Consider the following 17122-nt stretch of genomic DNA (forward strand, 5'->3'; position numbering starts at 1 on the left):
ACTTCATCCACCACTGTATTATCTTCTGTCAGGTTGACCTCCACTGCAATGAGCATGGCCGCTTCTCCTAATAGTATTACCAATGTGAATATCTGCTGGAACAGTACACTATGTGATTGTATATATATTTTCTGATTCTGACATAGTCTTTCAGATTGTAACTCTTGCATTGCTGCTGGCCAACCTAGGCTACACTGGGATGGATGTACAGGGATAAAGGACAACTGTTTGATGAATACTTCACATGATCGATGTTCATGCACATTGCACATGTTTGGGCACAATAATTATCTTTGATGTTTAAAATGCCTCTTTGAAGAGTTTTTCCAGAAGAGCTTAGCTGACTTCGTCGGGGTCTTTGTTTGTTCCAGAACCAAAGAAATGAGTATCACAGTGAGAGGATTAGGCTCTTCACAACACTATAGATCAAATTTAGTCTGAACACAGAAATATTGATCATGGTTGGAAGTTTGATATTGAGACAATATTCAAGCCACACAAAATGAAGTATATTCACAGGTAGTATCTAAGAAGACTTCTTTGCTGCAGGAAACTGGTGCTCCATTGTCCAGTGGAGGGAAGGATCATCCTGGTCTGACTGCCTGGCAAGTTCCTGAAGTTTTTGCTCACTAAGTAAATTGCGGAGTACTTGTGCATGTTCCATAGCGACGAAGGTGATGAAAGTAGCAACATTGAAGGCATCAACGGGGTTTGAAATGTCAAATGTTCTTACATTGTGCTCATAAATTACCCCTTCCTGGATCAAAATGTAAGTTTGAGACAGATAGGCCACACAGAGACAACACAGACCACATGATCCTTCATATGGGCACTTACAATGGTACCCAAAGTGCCATCAGTTATGATGCTGTATACTGGGAAATTGGTAATGCCAACAGTGGCAAGGAACTTGAGACAGGCCACAAGGTCCATGCAACTTTGGTTGACACCGTTCTTCCCATGTTGGTCAAGAAACTTTTTGTTCTCGTTTATACAGAGAACAAACATTAGAGCGCCAATAATGGAGACATCCTTGGTACTGGGAACTGAAGCAGTTGGTCCTGGGCTGTTGTCCTGATCCATTGGAATATCATTGCTGATATGTAACACCTGGAAAGGACTTTTTAATAGTGTCGAAGAGGACGGCGGTAGTATCTCTGTGGCCTTGCAGTTAACAGCGACTTGTTGTCAGGAAGTCATTGTTAGCCACTAACTCTAATCGACTTAGATCGTACTAGGATCCCTACTCGCACTTCGGTAGGAGACGCTCTAGCAAGTCAAAGGCGACGAAAGTCGATGGGACAGATAGTCACGAAGGACGGAGTTCGATGTCAGGTAGATTAAACCTTAGCCGAAGCTGGGGTTTAGACCAGCTGAGGCTCTACTTAAATACACGTTGGTAAACTAAAAATAGTACTGTGAGAATGCGTCCGTCATGATCGCATACGAGTAATCAGGCTGAGTAATACGAAGGAAAAAGGAAAGAAAAAGAAAAGAAATGAGTAAACCGTAACATTACCCCCTCCTTAAGACTCATTCGTCCCGAATGAGAATATGTCTCCTTCCTTCCACATGAGCGAGCAAGAGGGTCTCCCTTCTGCTTTAAAACAGTTTAGCATTGGGTCCGCTCGGCCTCGAGTACTGCCGTCGGCCTCATCCCTAGCTGCACCTGGATCCTGGTACCCATGGATATCCAGGACCACCTTGCGCCGGTACGGCCTCTCGCTGTCTGTCAGGACTCCCTGTCCCTAAGGGTTCATTGCTCGTTGTTGAGCGGTGGTAATCCCCTTCTACACCATAAATAAGCTTTTAAGACTCATTCATTTCGAATGAGCCGTCCGACTCCTCCCCATCTGTCTCGTATGATTCGATGTCTGACACCCGTTCATCGTCGTTCCAGTTTTCTGTCACCTTCTGAAGGAGGTTTACATCGGTTTCGTCGTCAGACGGAGGGTCGAGAAGTATAGGAGGGTTCTTGTATGGTCGGCCTTCGCGTCGCGAGGCCTCAATTTCAAGTTTTCGTCTTTTCAAGTAGGAGTCCCGTACCCAGGGATCATAGAGTTTATGTTCTTCACGGTGCCGGGGGTACGGTTCGATGGGGCCCGCTTTGCTAGGGTGATCCCGGGCGTATTCCTTGTTCCTTTCTAACAGTGCCTTATCCATGGATTCGGAGATGTCGATGATCAACTTTTGGAAGGAGGAGGAGACTGATACCGGTCCCACCCTCTGGCCTGCGTCTGAGCCATCTACTTCCCCTACCAGGTTAAGCTCCTCAGAGTGTCTCGAAGCGGTGCATTGGGAGGACGGGACCGTGAGGATGTTGGTTACACAAGGCGTGTCCGGTTCATGATACGGTACCGCAGTGTTTGGTGGTATCTTAGTATCCCTCCCGACTGTTTTCCCTTTGTTGTTGATGCTCCACACCATCTTCTGCATGCAGGCCTCGTAGTCATTAACGAGTTCCTCCGCATTAGCCATGTCCGAACGTTTCACCCACGAGTTTTCCTCGATGGGGTATCCTTTCCATTTTACCAAATATTCGGTAATGGTTCGACGGGTCTGTCCTCGGCCTACGGCCTTGTCCCGCTCCACTACAATCTCTTCGATCTCATATTCTTCCTCATCATCGATCAGTTCTGGGGGTGGCCTCTCGGGGTGTGGTTGGTTCGGGAATTCAGGACTCTGATATGGAGTCAGCAGTGATTCGTTGAATCGATTGTGAATTCGCCACTTTAGGGGGAGTTTCAACTCGTACGCAGACATTCCTTTCTTTCCTATGATGGTGAAAGGTCCCACTCGTCGATCACCAAGCTTTTTCGTTGGACGAGGAAGGTTTAGGTTGGTGGAGTCTAACCAAACCTTGTCGCCAACTTGGTACTCATGAGCCTTGCCTTTGTGTCTGTCATAGGCCTTCTTCATCGACTCGGCGGCCCGCTCTAGGGATTCCCTTGCTTTCTCCTGCACTTCTTGGATTCCTTGGACTAATTTGGAGGCGGCGGGGATGGTGTCCGAGCGCTGAGCCGTTTTGATGACCTGCCCGTCACGTCCGAAGACCACCTTATATGGGGAAAAACCAGTGGCTGAGTGTTTCCGGTTGTTGTGAGTAAACGCGGCGAGCGGCAACCACTCGCTCCAATCGTCCTGGTGGTAGTTAACGAACATCTTGAGGTACTTTTCGATTTCCTGGTTGACTCGCTCCGTCTGTCCATCCGTCTGGGGGTGATACGCGGTGGAGGGATTTCCCACCACTTGAAGAAGGGCGTAGAACTCCTTCATGAATTTAGACACAAATATGGCCCCTCTGTCCGAGATGACCTTCTCGGGCATCACCCCGTATGGCACGTAGATATAGTCTCGTAAAATCTTGGCGAAGCCAAGAGAAGACAGTTCCTCGGTGCAGGTGATGGGGATTATGGTCTTAGAGAATCTGTTGACTATGACGAGGATGGAGTTATTTCCCCTGGAGTCCGGCAATTTAGTGATCATGTTGACGGAAATATGCGTCCACGGGCGCTCTGGGACCTCGTTGGGATGTAGAGGAGCCTTTTTGGGACGACGGTCTGCCTTGGTCCGTTGACAGATTTCACATCCCTTCACGTAGGCCTCCACTTCGCGGCGCATTCGGGGCCACCAGTAGTCCCGCTGGATAAGTTCTTTCATTTTTTCTATCCCCGGGTGCCCCACCGTCACATGGTCATGGCATAAGGCGATGATTTCCCCTCATAAGTGCTTGTCCCTAGGGACGTAAATACGTCCATCGTACCACAGTAATCCTTCCATTCGGGAGACCCCCTTTTCGTGATTAAGGGAATCGGAGATGCCTCTGTCCCACTTGCGCGGATCATGGGTGGCCAGCCTGATTTTTTCGTGCAACTCTTCTGCCGTGGGCATGACCAGGGCCCTAAAATGAGCAGGTTTTAAGACCGTTACATCCCGGTTATCGTCCTTTCTCTGATCATGATCCGCTCGCCTGGACAGTAAGTCAGCCTTATGATTCTGGGCTCCGGGCTTGTGGTGCAAGGTGAATTGATACTTGGCCAGTTCTGTTACCCACCGCACTTGTCATCGATTGAGCTTCTGGGGCTTTCTGAAGTACTGGAGATTGGAGTGGTCGGTCCAGATCTCAAAGTCTTCTCTGGCGCCCATGAGGTACTGGCGCCACTCCTCCAGCGCGATCATAATGGCAAGGAGTTCCTTGTCGTAGATCTCGTAGTTGCGCTCCGTCGTGGACAAAGCCTTAGAGAGGAAGGCCACCGGGCGCCATTTCTCGTCCTGCCATTGGGATAATACCGCCCCAACTGCTCCTTCGCTGGAATCCGCTTCTACCCAGAACCTCCCTTGGTCTAGAGGTATGGCCAATACTACATCCTCGCGGAACAACTCCTTCAATCTTTCGAACGCCTTTTGCTGAGCTTCTCCCCACTTCCACTCTACTTTCCCCGTTAAAGAGGTCAGGGGTTTGACATGCTTACTGTAATCGCGGATAAACCTCCAGTAGAAGTTACAGAAACCCAAGAAAGATTGCAGCTCCTGTTTCTTGTGGGGAATCGGCCAGTCCAACAGGCCTGCGATCTTCACCGGGTCCATACGGATCTTCCCCTCACTAATGAGCACTCCCAGGTACTCCGTTTCCTCCACCTCGAACTCACACTTCTCGGCTTTCAAGAATAAGTGATTCTTTCGAAGTATCTGTAGTACTTCGCGCACTATGCGTCGATGGTCCGCCTTGGTGCGGGAGGCGATAAGAATATCGTCTAAGTATACCGACACTTCGCCGGCGGTGATGAGGTCTTTGAAGATGTCGTTCATCATCCACTGGAAGGTCGCGGGGGAGTTGGTAAGGCCAAAGAACATTACAAGGGGCTCGTAGAGTCCTCGATTAGTTCGGAACGCCGCCTTCCATTCATCGCCCTGTTTGATCCTGATGTTATTATATCCCCACCGTACGTCCAACTTGGTGAAGTATTTGGCCTCTTTCAGTCTATCCATTAACTCCCCGATTAACGGCAAGGGGTATCGATTCTTGATAGTCATTTCGTTGAGCTTTCGATAGTCCTGAACGGGGCGAAGTTTCCCGTCCTTCTTTTTAACAAAGAAGAAGGGGGATGCCATGGGGGACTTTGACGCTTGAATGCGGCCCATCGACAGGTTCTCGTCTAAGAACTTGTCCAATTCCTCCTGTTCTGCTGGGTTGAGGGGATAGACCTTACAGTCTAGGTTCGCATTGGCATTGGGAATCAGTTCGATGGCGTGGTCCCAGGGTTTGCGCGGGGGTAGCTCGTCGAAATTCTCCTTGTCAAATACATCCTTAAATCCCTGATACTCCTTCGGCACTATTTCTTCAAAGGTCCTGGCCGTCTTTTTGGCATTGGCCTGCGCTGCTAGTTCGTTGGCTTTGGTTCCCATGGCTTGTACATGGAACGCCTCTTCGAAGTCCACAACTAAAATGGTGTCTCCTTCCTCATATTCATCCCACCGGGAGGTGGGGTCTGTGTCGGGGAGCAAGAAGGGAATCTTTCGACAAGCACAACGGGCCAATGTTACGGCCCCCATGTCCCAGTCGATGAGCGGGTTGTGTCTCTGTAACCAATCATGCCCTAGAAAGAGGGGGGTACTCCCCAAGTCTACCACCGCTAGCTCGATCCGTTCCACATGGTCTCCTATGTATAAGCGAACCTCGGCATACTCCGTGATGTCCCCTCCCTTGTTTCGAGTGCCGTCGGCATTGTAAACCAGGACGGGTCGGGCCGCTTTCTTGAGATTGAGATCATGGCTCCGGGCCCAGTCCCGATCTATAGAGCTGCCGGTGGCCCCGCTGTCTACCAGCGCCTTCAAGGGGTGTGTCTCGCGAGTGTTTAAGGTTTCCAGCTGGACATTAATGGATACATTGCGCCCTTTCCTCCCTCGTATGTACATAGGAGGCTTCGTAAGATCCTCCATCCACTCCCACTTGTCCCTAGCTTCAGCGGCGGTCTCAGGCTGTTCCTTGAGCGCCTCCCATAACTCGATCGTTACTTCTTCTTTTCGTCGGGGGTGTACCCATCGGTTGAGGGTAGCGAAAGCGGCCGACTCGTCGGTAGCGAGTCGCAGCACCCTCTGGGTCCAGTGCCGCCTGAAAGGCTCGTAGTACGTATCTTGAATGGGCCTTCGAACCTCGGGTCGTGGTCCCAGGTCAGGGGTCACAGGAGACTTCCCTTTGGGTGCGTTGGTCGGGATGTCGGACCATAGATGGGCTTCTTTGTCTTCTACTTCTTCTAGCGAAACTTGAGGTTTCTTGACTCGAGGTGGCAGTTGGTCACCGGGCCAGTCGTTAAGGCCCCTCGGCAGCACTTGGTCACCTTCCGACAAGTTGGTGGAGGAGGGCTCGCTGCCCTGTGTTCAGCCCTGGCCAAGGGCGCTTGTGCACGGCGTTGTAACCTCCACTGAAATCCGGTACTTATCCTCATTCCTAACGCCAGCGGTACTCTCGGAAACTCGAGGCAGACGCACACATATTGGCTCCTCGAGGGGGTCGGCATCGTTTGCGGATGAGTCCACTACTAAATGTAGGTGGTCCCCTCGATTCCCAGCCTCAGCTGCTTTTCCACCACTGATGGGAGGAACAACCTGTAGGGAAGGCCCACCCGTCAGAGTCGTCGGCCGATTCTCCCTGCCGGGGCGACGACCACCACGTCTGGTGTCCATCTTGTCCTGACCTGAGGCGCTCGCTGGGTGCTCCAGAACTTTCCCCGTTCGGTCAGGCGGGGGTGTTAGAGGTGGACCAGCCCCTAGGGGTTCATTGTCCATTGCTGACTGCGTAGGACGGCGGAAATCCCCTCCTACACCTTTGGCGTTTTGTGATTCTTCATCCTTAATTTGTTCAACAGGTAACGTGGCGAAAAAATTGGTATATTGATCGTACGGAGTACCTACATACGTAGCATGAGTCCGACTAGAAGTACATGAGCATGCACCCAATGAAACTAAGTCCTTTGCCGACATCGTCGAATCGCTTATTTCGACGCCGGCTCGTCTTTTGATGACTTTTCCTCCTTCACTTCCTCGACCTTCATATCCTTTCCTAACTCCTCCACCTTTTCGGCTTCAGCGAGTAATTGGCGGAGGTGGGCGATGTTGGGCTTTTTGCGAGGTGGGAGTTTGATGGGGAGCCATTTGGACTTGTCCGTCGGACATTTATGGTCTCGGCTCCACCTGGTATTCCCACACTTGAAGCACCGCTTATCGGACCGGAGCTTGTCGATTTCCATCGGCTGTCCTGCGCCTCCATACGTGGTCCCCATGGCGTCCTTCTTATCACCACTGGACCCCTGTCCCTTCGATTGATTTTGGTTGCCTCGACCCGAACCACTTGGGTTCGAGGAGGACTTACTAGCTAGGCCCTGAGCCACGTCGTATCGGTAGTTGGCATCGATCCTAAGGACTCGCGCCTTCCACTGTGCATAGGTTGTGGGGCGCTCGTTGTCCCCATGCATAACCGTCTTGCGCACCATCGGCCTGATTGCCGCTTCCACTGCTTCAAACATCTGCTTCTCGTCGCCGAATTCTCCGCACTTATGGGCCAACCTCTCGAACTTCGCAAAGAACTCGACCGCTGACTTGAATTCTGCCTGCCGGACCTTCTTCCATTCCGATTTCCAGATCGCGAGCTCCGCTACTTCTCGGAATTCTATCGTGAGGTCATGGGAGAATTCCGCCCAAGTGGGGAATCTCCAATGCCCCTGGTCATCTCGGTATCGATAGTATTGGTCGCCCCACCACTCCTTGGCTTTGTCCCGTAGATACCCCTGGGCGAACGTTATGCGGTAGGGGTTCTGGCCTTGGTCATTCATGGTGAAGTGTAATGGGAAAACCTGAAAATACATTTCACAGTGGTGAAGGAATCGATTGATATCCATGGATTCCCCCATGAAGTATTCGGGCTGCGTGATAAGTTTGGGTTTCACGTCGTTCCACGGGTTATTGTCCTTCCCCGTTGCTAGTGTCCATGGCGGAATGGGGTCCGGGGGCGAGGGTGCTCTGGGTGGTACTGGAGGGTTCGGCAGTCGCGGTAGCGACCGTAGTCGATAGTTCTCCCCGGGCGGTGGATAACCACCCAGGTATGCTGGTCTGGATGGAGGCTGAGGCGGCAGCTGAGTCAGGACTGTGGACTGCTTCCCCTTGTCTGAGGGTCCAGCACCGGGGTCGTCCATATCGTCATCATCGGGCCCTGCCCCAGCCCAGAACGCTTCGGTCTCGAGCGGGTTGGGCATCGGTTGGGGTCGACGATAGGGCTCACAGCCTCGTTGTTTGGCGTCGGGATGTACCTGATTCCATACAACGGCGGCCCTATGCCACGTCTCTACCTCCAAGATATTTTTCATGAGGTAAACGTCCCCCATGGATTTTGCATATAGGTAGTCCTCCCCTGCCTCCGTGAGGAGCCACTGTGAATCCTTCTCCATGTCTTCCATCATTATTTCGTATAGCCCATGCCATGGTAAGATATTAAAGATTGTTGGAACTGGAGCCGCGGGATCGACCAGAACCGTTCGAACCGCCCCCATTACCTCGACCTCGAGGGAACTGTTTGGGGGTCGACTCGGCATCCTTGGCCTCCTCCCTCTCTCGGGCGATTCTGTCGATCTCCTTGTTCTGCTTCCACCTCCCGATGTCGGAGTCGGGGTCACTGATTTCGGACTCGTAAGCTTGCCAGGCTCTTCGTCTGGCCTCGAGGTCAGTTCCCGCCTGCTCGGCGAGCCCTGTGTATCGGAGGGCAGCGGCTCATTGTCGATTCTCGATTTCGGCGCAAGTGGCGTCTGGCTCGACGGGGAGGTCATGGAAGCCGTTGGGCCCGATGAGGGTGGCGATCTCGGCTCTTCGAGTGCGTAGGTCTGCCACTCTTGCTCAGTCCATTCGGGCCTCGACTTCTGGGGACTCCCGGGCATCTTGAGGGAGGTTGAGCGACTCGATGAGCGTGTGGTAGAGAAGCGTCCATGGACACTGGAGGACAGGGACGGGGTCGGCGAATGCTCGCCCCGAGACCGACGGAGTAAAGGGGATGGGGGCGAGGTCCCCGGCCCCGGCAATTGCTCCAAGTTCCTCGGAGTCGTAGTCTGGGAACTCCTCCCAGAGCTGCTGATCCGTCGGTTCAGGCCTGGTGACGGTGGTAGTGGGCATTGAGGTCTCTGGACGCTCGGGGACAAGGAGGCTCTGCGGGGGCGACTCTCGGGCCATAGGAGCCTCTTCCCTTGGCTCGGCGTAGACCCAGCTGGTGCTGGGGTGCCAGCCGATTGGGGGTCCCCGGTCTGTCGGCCAGTTAGGAAGAACGGGTCCTGCTCCATCTGAACGGGAGGTAGTCGCGGCGGAGGCCCCAAGGGCAAGCTCTCCGGAATCACTGCCGTAGTCGTCCTCCTGGGCGACTCGGTATCTCCTGCTCTCACTCTTCCATATGTCATCTGTCCACCTTGTTTCTGACCTTCCACCGTAGTTGTCTCCGGTATGGGTCGCATCTTCCTCCTCGTTCGGGTAGAGGTCACTGAGGAGGTCGTCGAGTCTGGTCCTCTCCCACTCGGTGAGGTCGTCACCTTCGTACTCGGTGTCAGGGCTTTCTTCGCCCTCGTCCAGAGGCCTGGTGTCTTGTCCTCGGCCTCGGTCGGTACCTGACTCGCCTTGGACTGGAGACTGGTTGAAGAGACCTGGTACGGGCGAGTCTCCTCGGTCGAGGAATATGCCCCGGGTATCGGTGATGTCGACTGAGTTGGCTGATTCGCTGGTAGCGCTTCTGTAGGAGTTGATGCTCGACTCTGAGGATCGCGAGCTGAGTCGCGACGATCCGTAGAGGGATCCTCCAGACCCCCCGGAGATGTTGGATTCGACATCTTGTATCGTCTGTTGGGATGCCATGGGAATGTGGATCACTGGAGGAGGGTATGCAGGAGTGCTGGGGACGTAATGAAATGGGAGTTGTGCACGGACTCGCCTCTGTTGTCGGAAACAGCGGTGTAGCCGGTACAAAGTAATGGACAAGAAAAAGAGTATAAAAGTCGCAAAGACGGCGGGAATGGCGTTGGACCAGGGCATCCGTGATTGGATCTATCCTTGGTGTAAGTCGACAATTGACCATACAAGCTGATAGACAGCGAGGATGGTGAGTACAATGAGAATGGCGATAATCAAGCTAAGGTCGGTTTCGTAGTTGGAACCGTTCATCAACAAGATTTCGGTAGTGTCGGAGGTGCTTGTTAATGTTAACAATAAAATTGTTAACAAGGATACGAGTCAGAAGAGGAGGGTGAAAAGGTGCGTGGTCTTTAGTAGTGGCGTAAAAACCCGACCCAGAACAGCAGGACTAGTCCTGTGAACAGTGGTGCTGGGATGTATACGCAGATGAGGAAGACTTGGAGGATGGTTATTATGACCAGTCTGAGAGGATCGTTGAGTAGAAATCGTAGCACGCAGAGTGCTACGACAATTAGAAGATGAATGGGAAGTATGTTGAGCAACAGTGCGTTGTTGGGCAACAAAGGTCGAGCTTCGGCTAAATGTTAGCCACTAACTCTAATCGACTTAGATCGTACTAGGATCCCTACTCGCACTTCGGTAGGAGACGCTCTAGCAAGTCAAAGGCGACGAAAGTCGATGGGACAGATAGTCATGAAGGACAGAGTTCGATGTCAGGTAGATTAAACCTTAGCCGAAGCTGGGGTTTAGACCAGCTGAGGCTCTACTTAAATACACGTTGGTAAACTAAAAATAGTACTGTGAGAATGCATCCGTCATGATCGCATATGAGTAATCAGGCTGAGTAATACGAAGGAAAAAGGAAAGAAAAAGAAAAGAAATGAGTAAACCGTAACAGTCATGATGATGGCATTCTTGTTGAATGCATCCTGGTAATCATCTTTGTCTGCAGATGAGATGGGGGTCCGGTCGACAATTGCTGTTTTCTCATGAGTAGGCTGAGTGACAAGAGAGAACTTCTTGAGATGAGACCATTGTGTGGTGGTCATTGTGGCTTTGGGGAAAATGCGGCATGTAAGTGTGACTAGGCTGTCACATTTGGCCTGCTTGGGTTCTTTGGGAGCCAAATTTGGAGTCAGTAAACAGACATGAGTGTTATCCAAAAACATGATGGAGGCATGTGCAATAGCAGAGAGCCATGAACCCTCTTCACCACCAACTTCACGTGCATGCCGAGCAAACTTGAGGGTATCAGTTGTCCAGGTTGAGCATCTAATTCTCAAGTCCTCGACCACCTCTGGGAAAGTGCTGTACTCGTCATTCCGAGGGAGCTTGATCATTCACTCAAGGCTGTATTGAAATGTTATATTAGTAAAAATGAGAATTGAGTTCAGACAGACACACTGAAAATGTATATCACCATCTTGATGGATATCAGAAGCAATGCCCAGCAGCATGTCCCAGGTAGACTGTGCTTCAGCTTCAGGGATATTTTCCCTTTGCACACTCGCTTTCATATCTCAGGCTTTCTGAGATGCTGTCAGAATCAACTCCATCTTCTGTTTGAGGTATATGCCAATGGGATCAGGAAGAATGTCGCTGCTTTGGAAGCGCATCCAACCTGAGTCTAGATTCATTTTTAAGACGTCAAGCTTTGCCTGCACTGCTGGAATGGAGGATTGTGCTCTCTGTTAAACTGAGTCACCAGTCGTCAAAATAAGTACTAGTAATATTCCCAAGCACATGTACACACCGTAAAGAGTGTTGGTGATTGGTACAGATCAGTGTACCACTTGTACATCTGTGTAACCTGATTTTGTTTGCAAATGTCAGATGGATAGATATCCAGTTTGATACCCCTCCAATACATCCATGAATAGATGCATCCATCTGTAGTCTCGCCAGTTCTATGGTGGGCAGTGGCAAAGCTGAGAAAACCATCAACTTGAAATGTCTTGGGGTTGAACAAGCACAAGAGAACCCACCTGCTGGCCAAGTATCTCTTGGATCTAACATTGGACTTGGATAAGTCATCATCACTGTCTCCTGGAACGCCTTCACTACTTGGGGGAGGCAAAGGCAAAGTTTTAGAGATGTCAAGATGACTAACAAAGCTCTCACAGTGGCACCATTAGCAGTCTGGAACAGATATATCAATGAATAGGCCATTGTAGTGATATACTATGCACAAACCTCTCTCCCAAAGCAATTGGTAGAAGGCCTGCTTCAGTGCTTGTTTGCTCTTTGACATAGCAATGTTTTTTGATTTGCCATGAAGAGGCTCTGAAGGTCCAAGAAATCATCCAGACAATTCCAACAAGGCTACAGGAAGGACATACCCTTCAGAGGTTGTTGCGGGTTGACTTGCAGCTCTGAACAAAATTGAGCATAGAGTGTAATAGGAAAGGGAAAGGTACAAATGAGCCACCTTTCCGAGAGAACCCCCTTGAATGATAAGAGTGTAGGCTGAGTGGCAGAACCCAGAAACAATGACTCTAATTTACCCAGCTTTAAGATTATTGTTTTTTTTCTTGTGCCTTGTAATTCTGTCAGGGAAAAGTAACAAAATTGAGAGGATGACAAAGCACTCACCCTGTCATGCTGGGGAAAATTGTGGGGCAAGTCTAAGTGAGGCTGTACTTCTCTTATATGTATCAGGTGCATGTATTCACCTTCTCGATCCATTGATGTTACGTCTACTGATAGATGTTGATTTGAAGTGTACACCATTAGTTGCAACTGGTGATCTCTGCTCCAGGTGTGGAGTTAGGCTTTAAGCAATTTGCTTCAGTGCATGGTACAGCAGAAGAAGGTACATACATAAAAGGTCCTTCCTCAGAGTGGCTATCCCTTAAATCAGGTCCCAAATGTCTGTTGACAATGCTTTGTAATCTCTCAGGTGACAGGGAATTTGATGAATCTAATTTCAGTTCTGGTTGTCTACAGATCAGTTTGAGCAAAAAAGGCCCATTGTAGTGCTGCTATAGAACACCTTACCTTGCATGGTTGACAACCTTAAGCCACAAGCTGACTTTATCAAAAATGTTCACAAAAAGCCTACATGCAGGGATTGCGTTAGGAGCATGATCAGATTGCCATTCAAGAGCATTGACTTCATGAAAACCATGTTGATAAGCAATGAATTTGGCATCATATGTTGATTGCAATTCATGGAAGTAGGAGCATAGTCTGAATAAGATAAGGATGAAGGAGAGGGAATCAAACAGATTTTGAAGGTCAAAAACCCCAGATGGATGGTTCAATGTAGCGATGCACACAGCATGAACGGAGGGCTGAAAGCATAGTTAGAGATACAAGAAGGTTAAAAAGTGGCATTCAACTGACACACCAAATCATTCCAGATGTCCGATTTATCAAGCCAGGCAATGACCAACTGTATCTTTGACTGGGCCGGAGCAATGATAATACCCATAGCAGGATGCTTCATTTTCCATACATGTCATTGATAGAGGGTGCTTGCCAGCATGCCCCAGATTGTATCAGGAGTGCCCACACACAGCAATGATAGTAAGACAGAAGCGCGTGTCGTATCAGGTAGGATGGAACCATCAATGAGATACAGATCTAACTTACATACTGGATCTAGCTTTGCTGTTACATCCTCATCAAGAGGTGCTGTGCTGGATTTGTCACCGGAGCCTTGACTGCACCATTCTGCAGATTCAGATTCCGAATTATGATTCTGAAATCCTTGACAGAATTCCGAGGCAGTCCAGTGGTTGGATACCGGTGTTTCAGATGATTCAGAAGCACTATTGTCAAAGTCGTGCTGGTCACTGCTATGCCTTTGAACTCCTTGAGACTTCTGAAACTGGACTGAGGTCTGAAACCGAATACTCTGATCCCTTGGAGTTGCTATCAACATCGACATCTGACTCATGGTCTTTGCCTGAATTGGAACTGTCCTCCCTGATAGCACGATGCAACAAGAGGCAGGGCGCTATGATAGTCTTGGAGGTATACTTCATCAGAGGGTTAAAACCATGCACTGGGTGTTTGGGCACAGTAATTTTGATATTCTCACTAGAGTAAATTGTTAGTTAATCCATCCAAAATCTCGATGGGCTTTTCTTACACCATGATATTATCTCGCCAAATCTTCCCCAAGATGTAACTGATGAAGAACAGGATATGAGAATAGATTGATTCTGGGGTTTCATGCCTAATGCTGGTCTGCAACAAATCTGCAGTGTTCAATACGAAACTGAAGTAGATGTCGAGGTAATTGTCCCTTTCATTGTTTCATGGAGGTGGTATGAACTGGCTTGAACGGTCAGCATCTGGTTCTGCAAGCTCGTTGATAAGATATTCTAAATGGCTAGAATGATTTGGAAATGGTCCCTTCACAAAAGTATTAGAGAGGTCTTAGGATAGGGCACTGATATAATCACCTTCTGCACCCAGCCCAGCAGTTGTTCCTCCAATTGTTTCAAGAGGTCTTTTACATTTGATGAAGCCTCAGCTGTATCTAGTGTTAACAACCAACTAATAATCGACTTAGATCGAACTAGGATCACCACTCGCACTTCGGTGGTAGATACTCTAGTAAGTCAAAGGTGATGTCAAAGTGGATTGCGGGCAGATAGTCACGAAGGACGGAGTTCGAGTTGGGTAGATTAAACCTTAGCCGAAGCTGGGGTTTAGACCAGCTGAGGCTCTACTTAAATACAAGTGGATACGCTAATAATAGTACTGTGAGAAATGATCCGTAGGGATTGCATGCGAGTAATCAAGCTGAGTAAAACGAAGAAAATGAATAAACCGTAACATTACCCCCCTCTTAAGACTCATTCGTCCCGAATGAGTGAACAGAATCCTCCTGATCGCTCTCGTATGCCCAAACATCTGATGTGCGGTCCTCGTCATTCCAGTTCTCTGTAACTTTCTGGAGTAAGTCCACATCGGTCTCGTCATCAGATGGGGGATCGAGCAGAATGGAAGGGTTTATGTACGGCCGGTCCTCCCTTTGCAAGGCGTCGATTTCAATTTTTCCTACTTCTCCTATTGCGTTGACTCTCTCCGAATGTCGTGAAGCCATGCACTGAGAGGACGGTACTGTGAGGATTTCCGTAAGGCAAGGGGTGTCTGGGTCGTGGTATTGATAGAGAGTATTTGGCGGTATCTTGTCATCGGCCCCAACCATTTTCCCCTTGTCGTTTACCCTCCACGTGATTTTTTGAATACACGCCTCGTAGTTGTTGACTAGTTCCTCGGCATTGGCCATATCCGAACGTTTTACCCAGGAATTTTCTTCCGCTGGGTATCCTTTCCACTTTACCAAGTACTCGGTTATGGTGCGTCGAGTACGTCCTCGGCCGATAACTTTGTTTCGCTCCCCTACTATTTCTTCGATTTCATATTCTTCCTCGTCATCGATTAATTCGGGAGGTGGCCTCTCCGGATACGGTTGGTTAGGAAACTCGGGAGCGTGGTACGGAGTTAGGAGGGATTCATTGAATCGGTTGTGAATTTTCCAGGCTGCGGGGAGTTTGAGTTCGTAGGCGGAGGCGCCTTTCTTTGCTAAGATAGTGAAGGGTCCTACGCGTCGATCGCCCAGTTTCTTTGTGGGTCGAGGAAGATTTAGGTTGGTGGAATCCAACCATACCCTGTCGCCAACTTCGTACTCGATGGCTTTCCCTTTGTGCTTGTCATAGGCTCTCTTCATCGACTCCGCCGCCCGCTCTAAGGACTCTCTGGTTTTTTCTTGGACTTCTTGGATCCCTTCTACCAATTTGGATGCGGCCGGAATGTTATCCGGCCGTTGGGCGGTCTTGATGACTTGTCCATCCCTCCCAAAGACTACTTTGTAGGGGGAGTACCCCGTAGCTGAATGTCTCCGGTTGTTGTGGGTGAAGGCCGCCAACGGCAGCCACTTGCTCCAATCATCCTGTCGGTAGTTAACGAACATCTTGAGGTACTTCTCTATCTCCTGATTGACCTGCTCTGTCTGTCCGTCCATCTGAGGGTGGTAGGCTGTAGATGAATTTCCTTTGATCTGTATGAGTTTGTAAAATTCTGCCATGAATTTCGATACAAAGATAGCGCCCCGGTCCGAGATAACTTTCTCGGGCATTACCCCATAGGGTACGTAGACGTAATCCCTTAGGATCTTGGCAAAACCTATTGAGGTAAGCTCCTCAGTGCACACGATGGGGATAATCGTTTTGGAGAAGTGGTCGACGATTACGAGGATAGAGTCAAACCCCTTCGAATTAGGGAGTTTGGTGATCATGTCAACCGATATGTGAGTCCACGGGCGGTCCGGTATTTCGTTTGGATGGAAGGGCGCTTTTTTGGGACGGCGGTCTGCCTTGGTCCGTTGGCAGACTTCACACCCCTTTATGTACGTTTCCACATCACGGCGCATCCGAGGCCACCAGTAGTCTCGTAGAATGAGCTCTTTCATTTTTTCAATCCCTGGGTGTCCTGCCGTTGCGTGGTCATGTTGTGACGCTATAATTTCCCCTCATAGTGGTTTATCCTTGGGAATATAGATACGTCCATCATACCACAGCAGTTCCTGATCTCGGGAGACCCCCTTTTCATGATTTAGGGAGTCAGAAATGCCTCGATCCCACTTGCGCGGGTCATGAGTGGCCAGTTTAACCTTCTCATGTAGTTCTTCTGTGGTGGGCATGATCAGGGCTCGGAAGTGTGCGGGCTTCAGGACCGTCACATCCTTGTTGTCATCCTTCCCTTGGTTATGGTCTGCCCGCCTCAACAGTAAGTCTGCTTTGCGATTTTGGGCCCCTGGTTTGTGGTGTAGGGTGAACTGGTACTCCGCCAACTCAGTCACCCATTGAGCTTGTCGTCGATTGAGTTTCTGGGGCTTTCGGAAGTACTGGAGGTTAGAATGGTCCGTCCAGATTTCGAAATCCTCTTGTGCGCCCATGAGGTATTGGCACCACTCTTCTAGCGCGATCATGATGGCAAGGAGTTCCTTGTCGTAGATTTCGTAGTTTCGTTCGGTAACCGATAAGGCCTTGGAAAGAAAGGCCACTGGTCGCCACTTCCCCTCTTGCCATTGGGACAAGACCGCTCCAATTGCTCCCTCACTGGAGTCCGCTTCAACTCGGAATTTTCCTTCATCTAGCGGGATGGTTAAGACCACATCCTCATGGAACAACTCTTTGAGCTTCTCGAACGCCTTTTCTTGGGCCTC

At 49.9% G+C, this 17122-nt stretch overlaps 2 protein-coding genes across 2 annotated transcripts; both read right to left on the reverse strand.

Moving 5' to 3' along the window:
- Positions 1-526: 526 nt before the first annotated feature.
- Positions 527-1083, reverse strand: EV420DRAFT_1645423 (uncharacterized protein; the record flags this gene model as incomplete). Its single annotated transcript, XM_060477781.1, has 2 exons — positions 527-757; positions 811-1083. The coding sequence occupies 2 exons, from the start codon at positions 1081-1083 to the stop codon at positions 527-529; spliced, it is 504 nt and encodes a 167-aa protein (XP_060328237.1).
- Positions 1084-11459: 10376 nt separating this feature from the next.
- On the reverse strand, positions 11460-13840 carry EV420DRAFT_1481899 (uncharacterized protein; the record flags this gene model as incomplete). The annotated part of the gene is made up of 11 exons (XM_060469821.1): positions 11460-11627; positions 11693-11867; positions 11925-11999; positions 12061-12078; positions 12133-12222; positions 12279-12311; positions 12444-12485; positions 12760-12879; positions 12937-13232; positions 13289-13381; positions 13538-13840. 11 exons carry the CDS (start codon positions 13838-13840, stop codon positions 11460-11462), a joined length of 1413 nt encoding a protein of 470 aa, XP_060328238.1.
- Positions 13841-17122: the final 3282 nt, after the last annotated feature.

Source organism: Desarmillaria tabescens (genome assembly GCF_030435595.1).
Source record: "Desarmillaria tabescens strain CCBAS 213 chromosome Unknown EV420scaffold_29, whole genome shotgun sequence".
Lineage (NCBI taxonomy): Eukaryota > Fungi > Basidiomycota > Agaricomycetes > Agaricales > Physalacriaceae > Desarmillaria > Desarmillaria tabescens.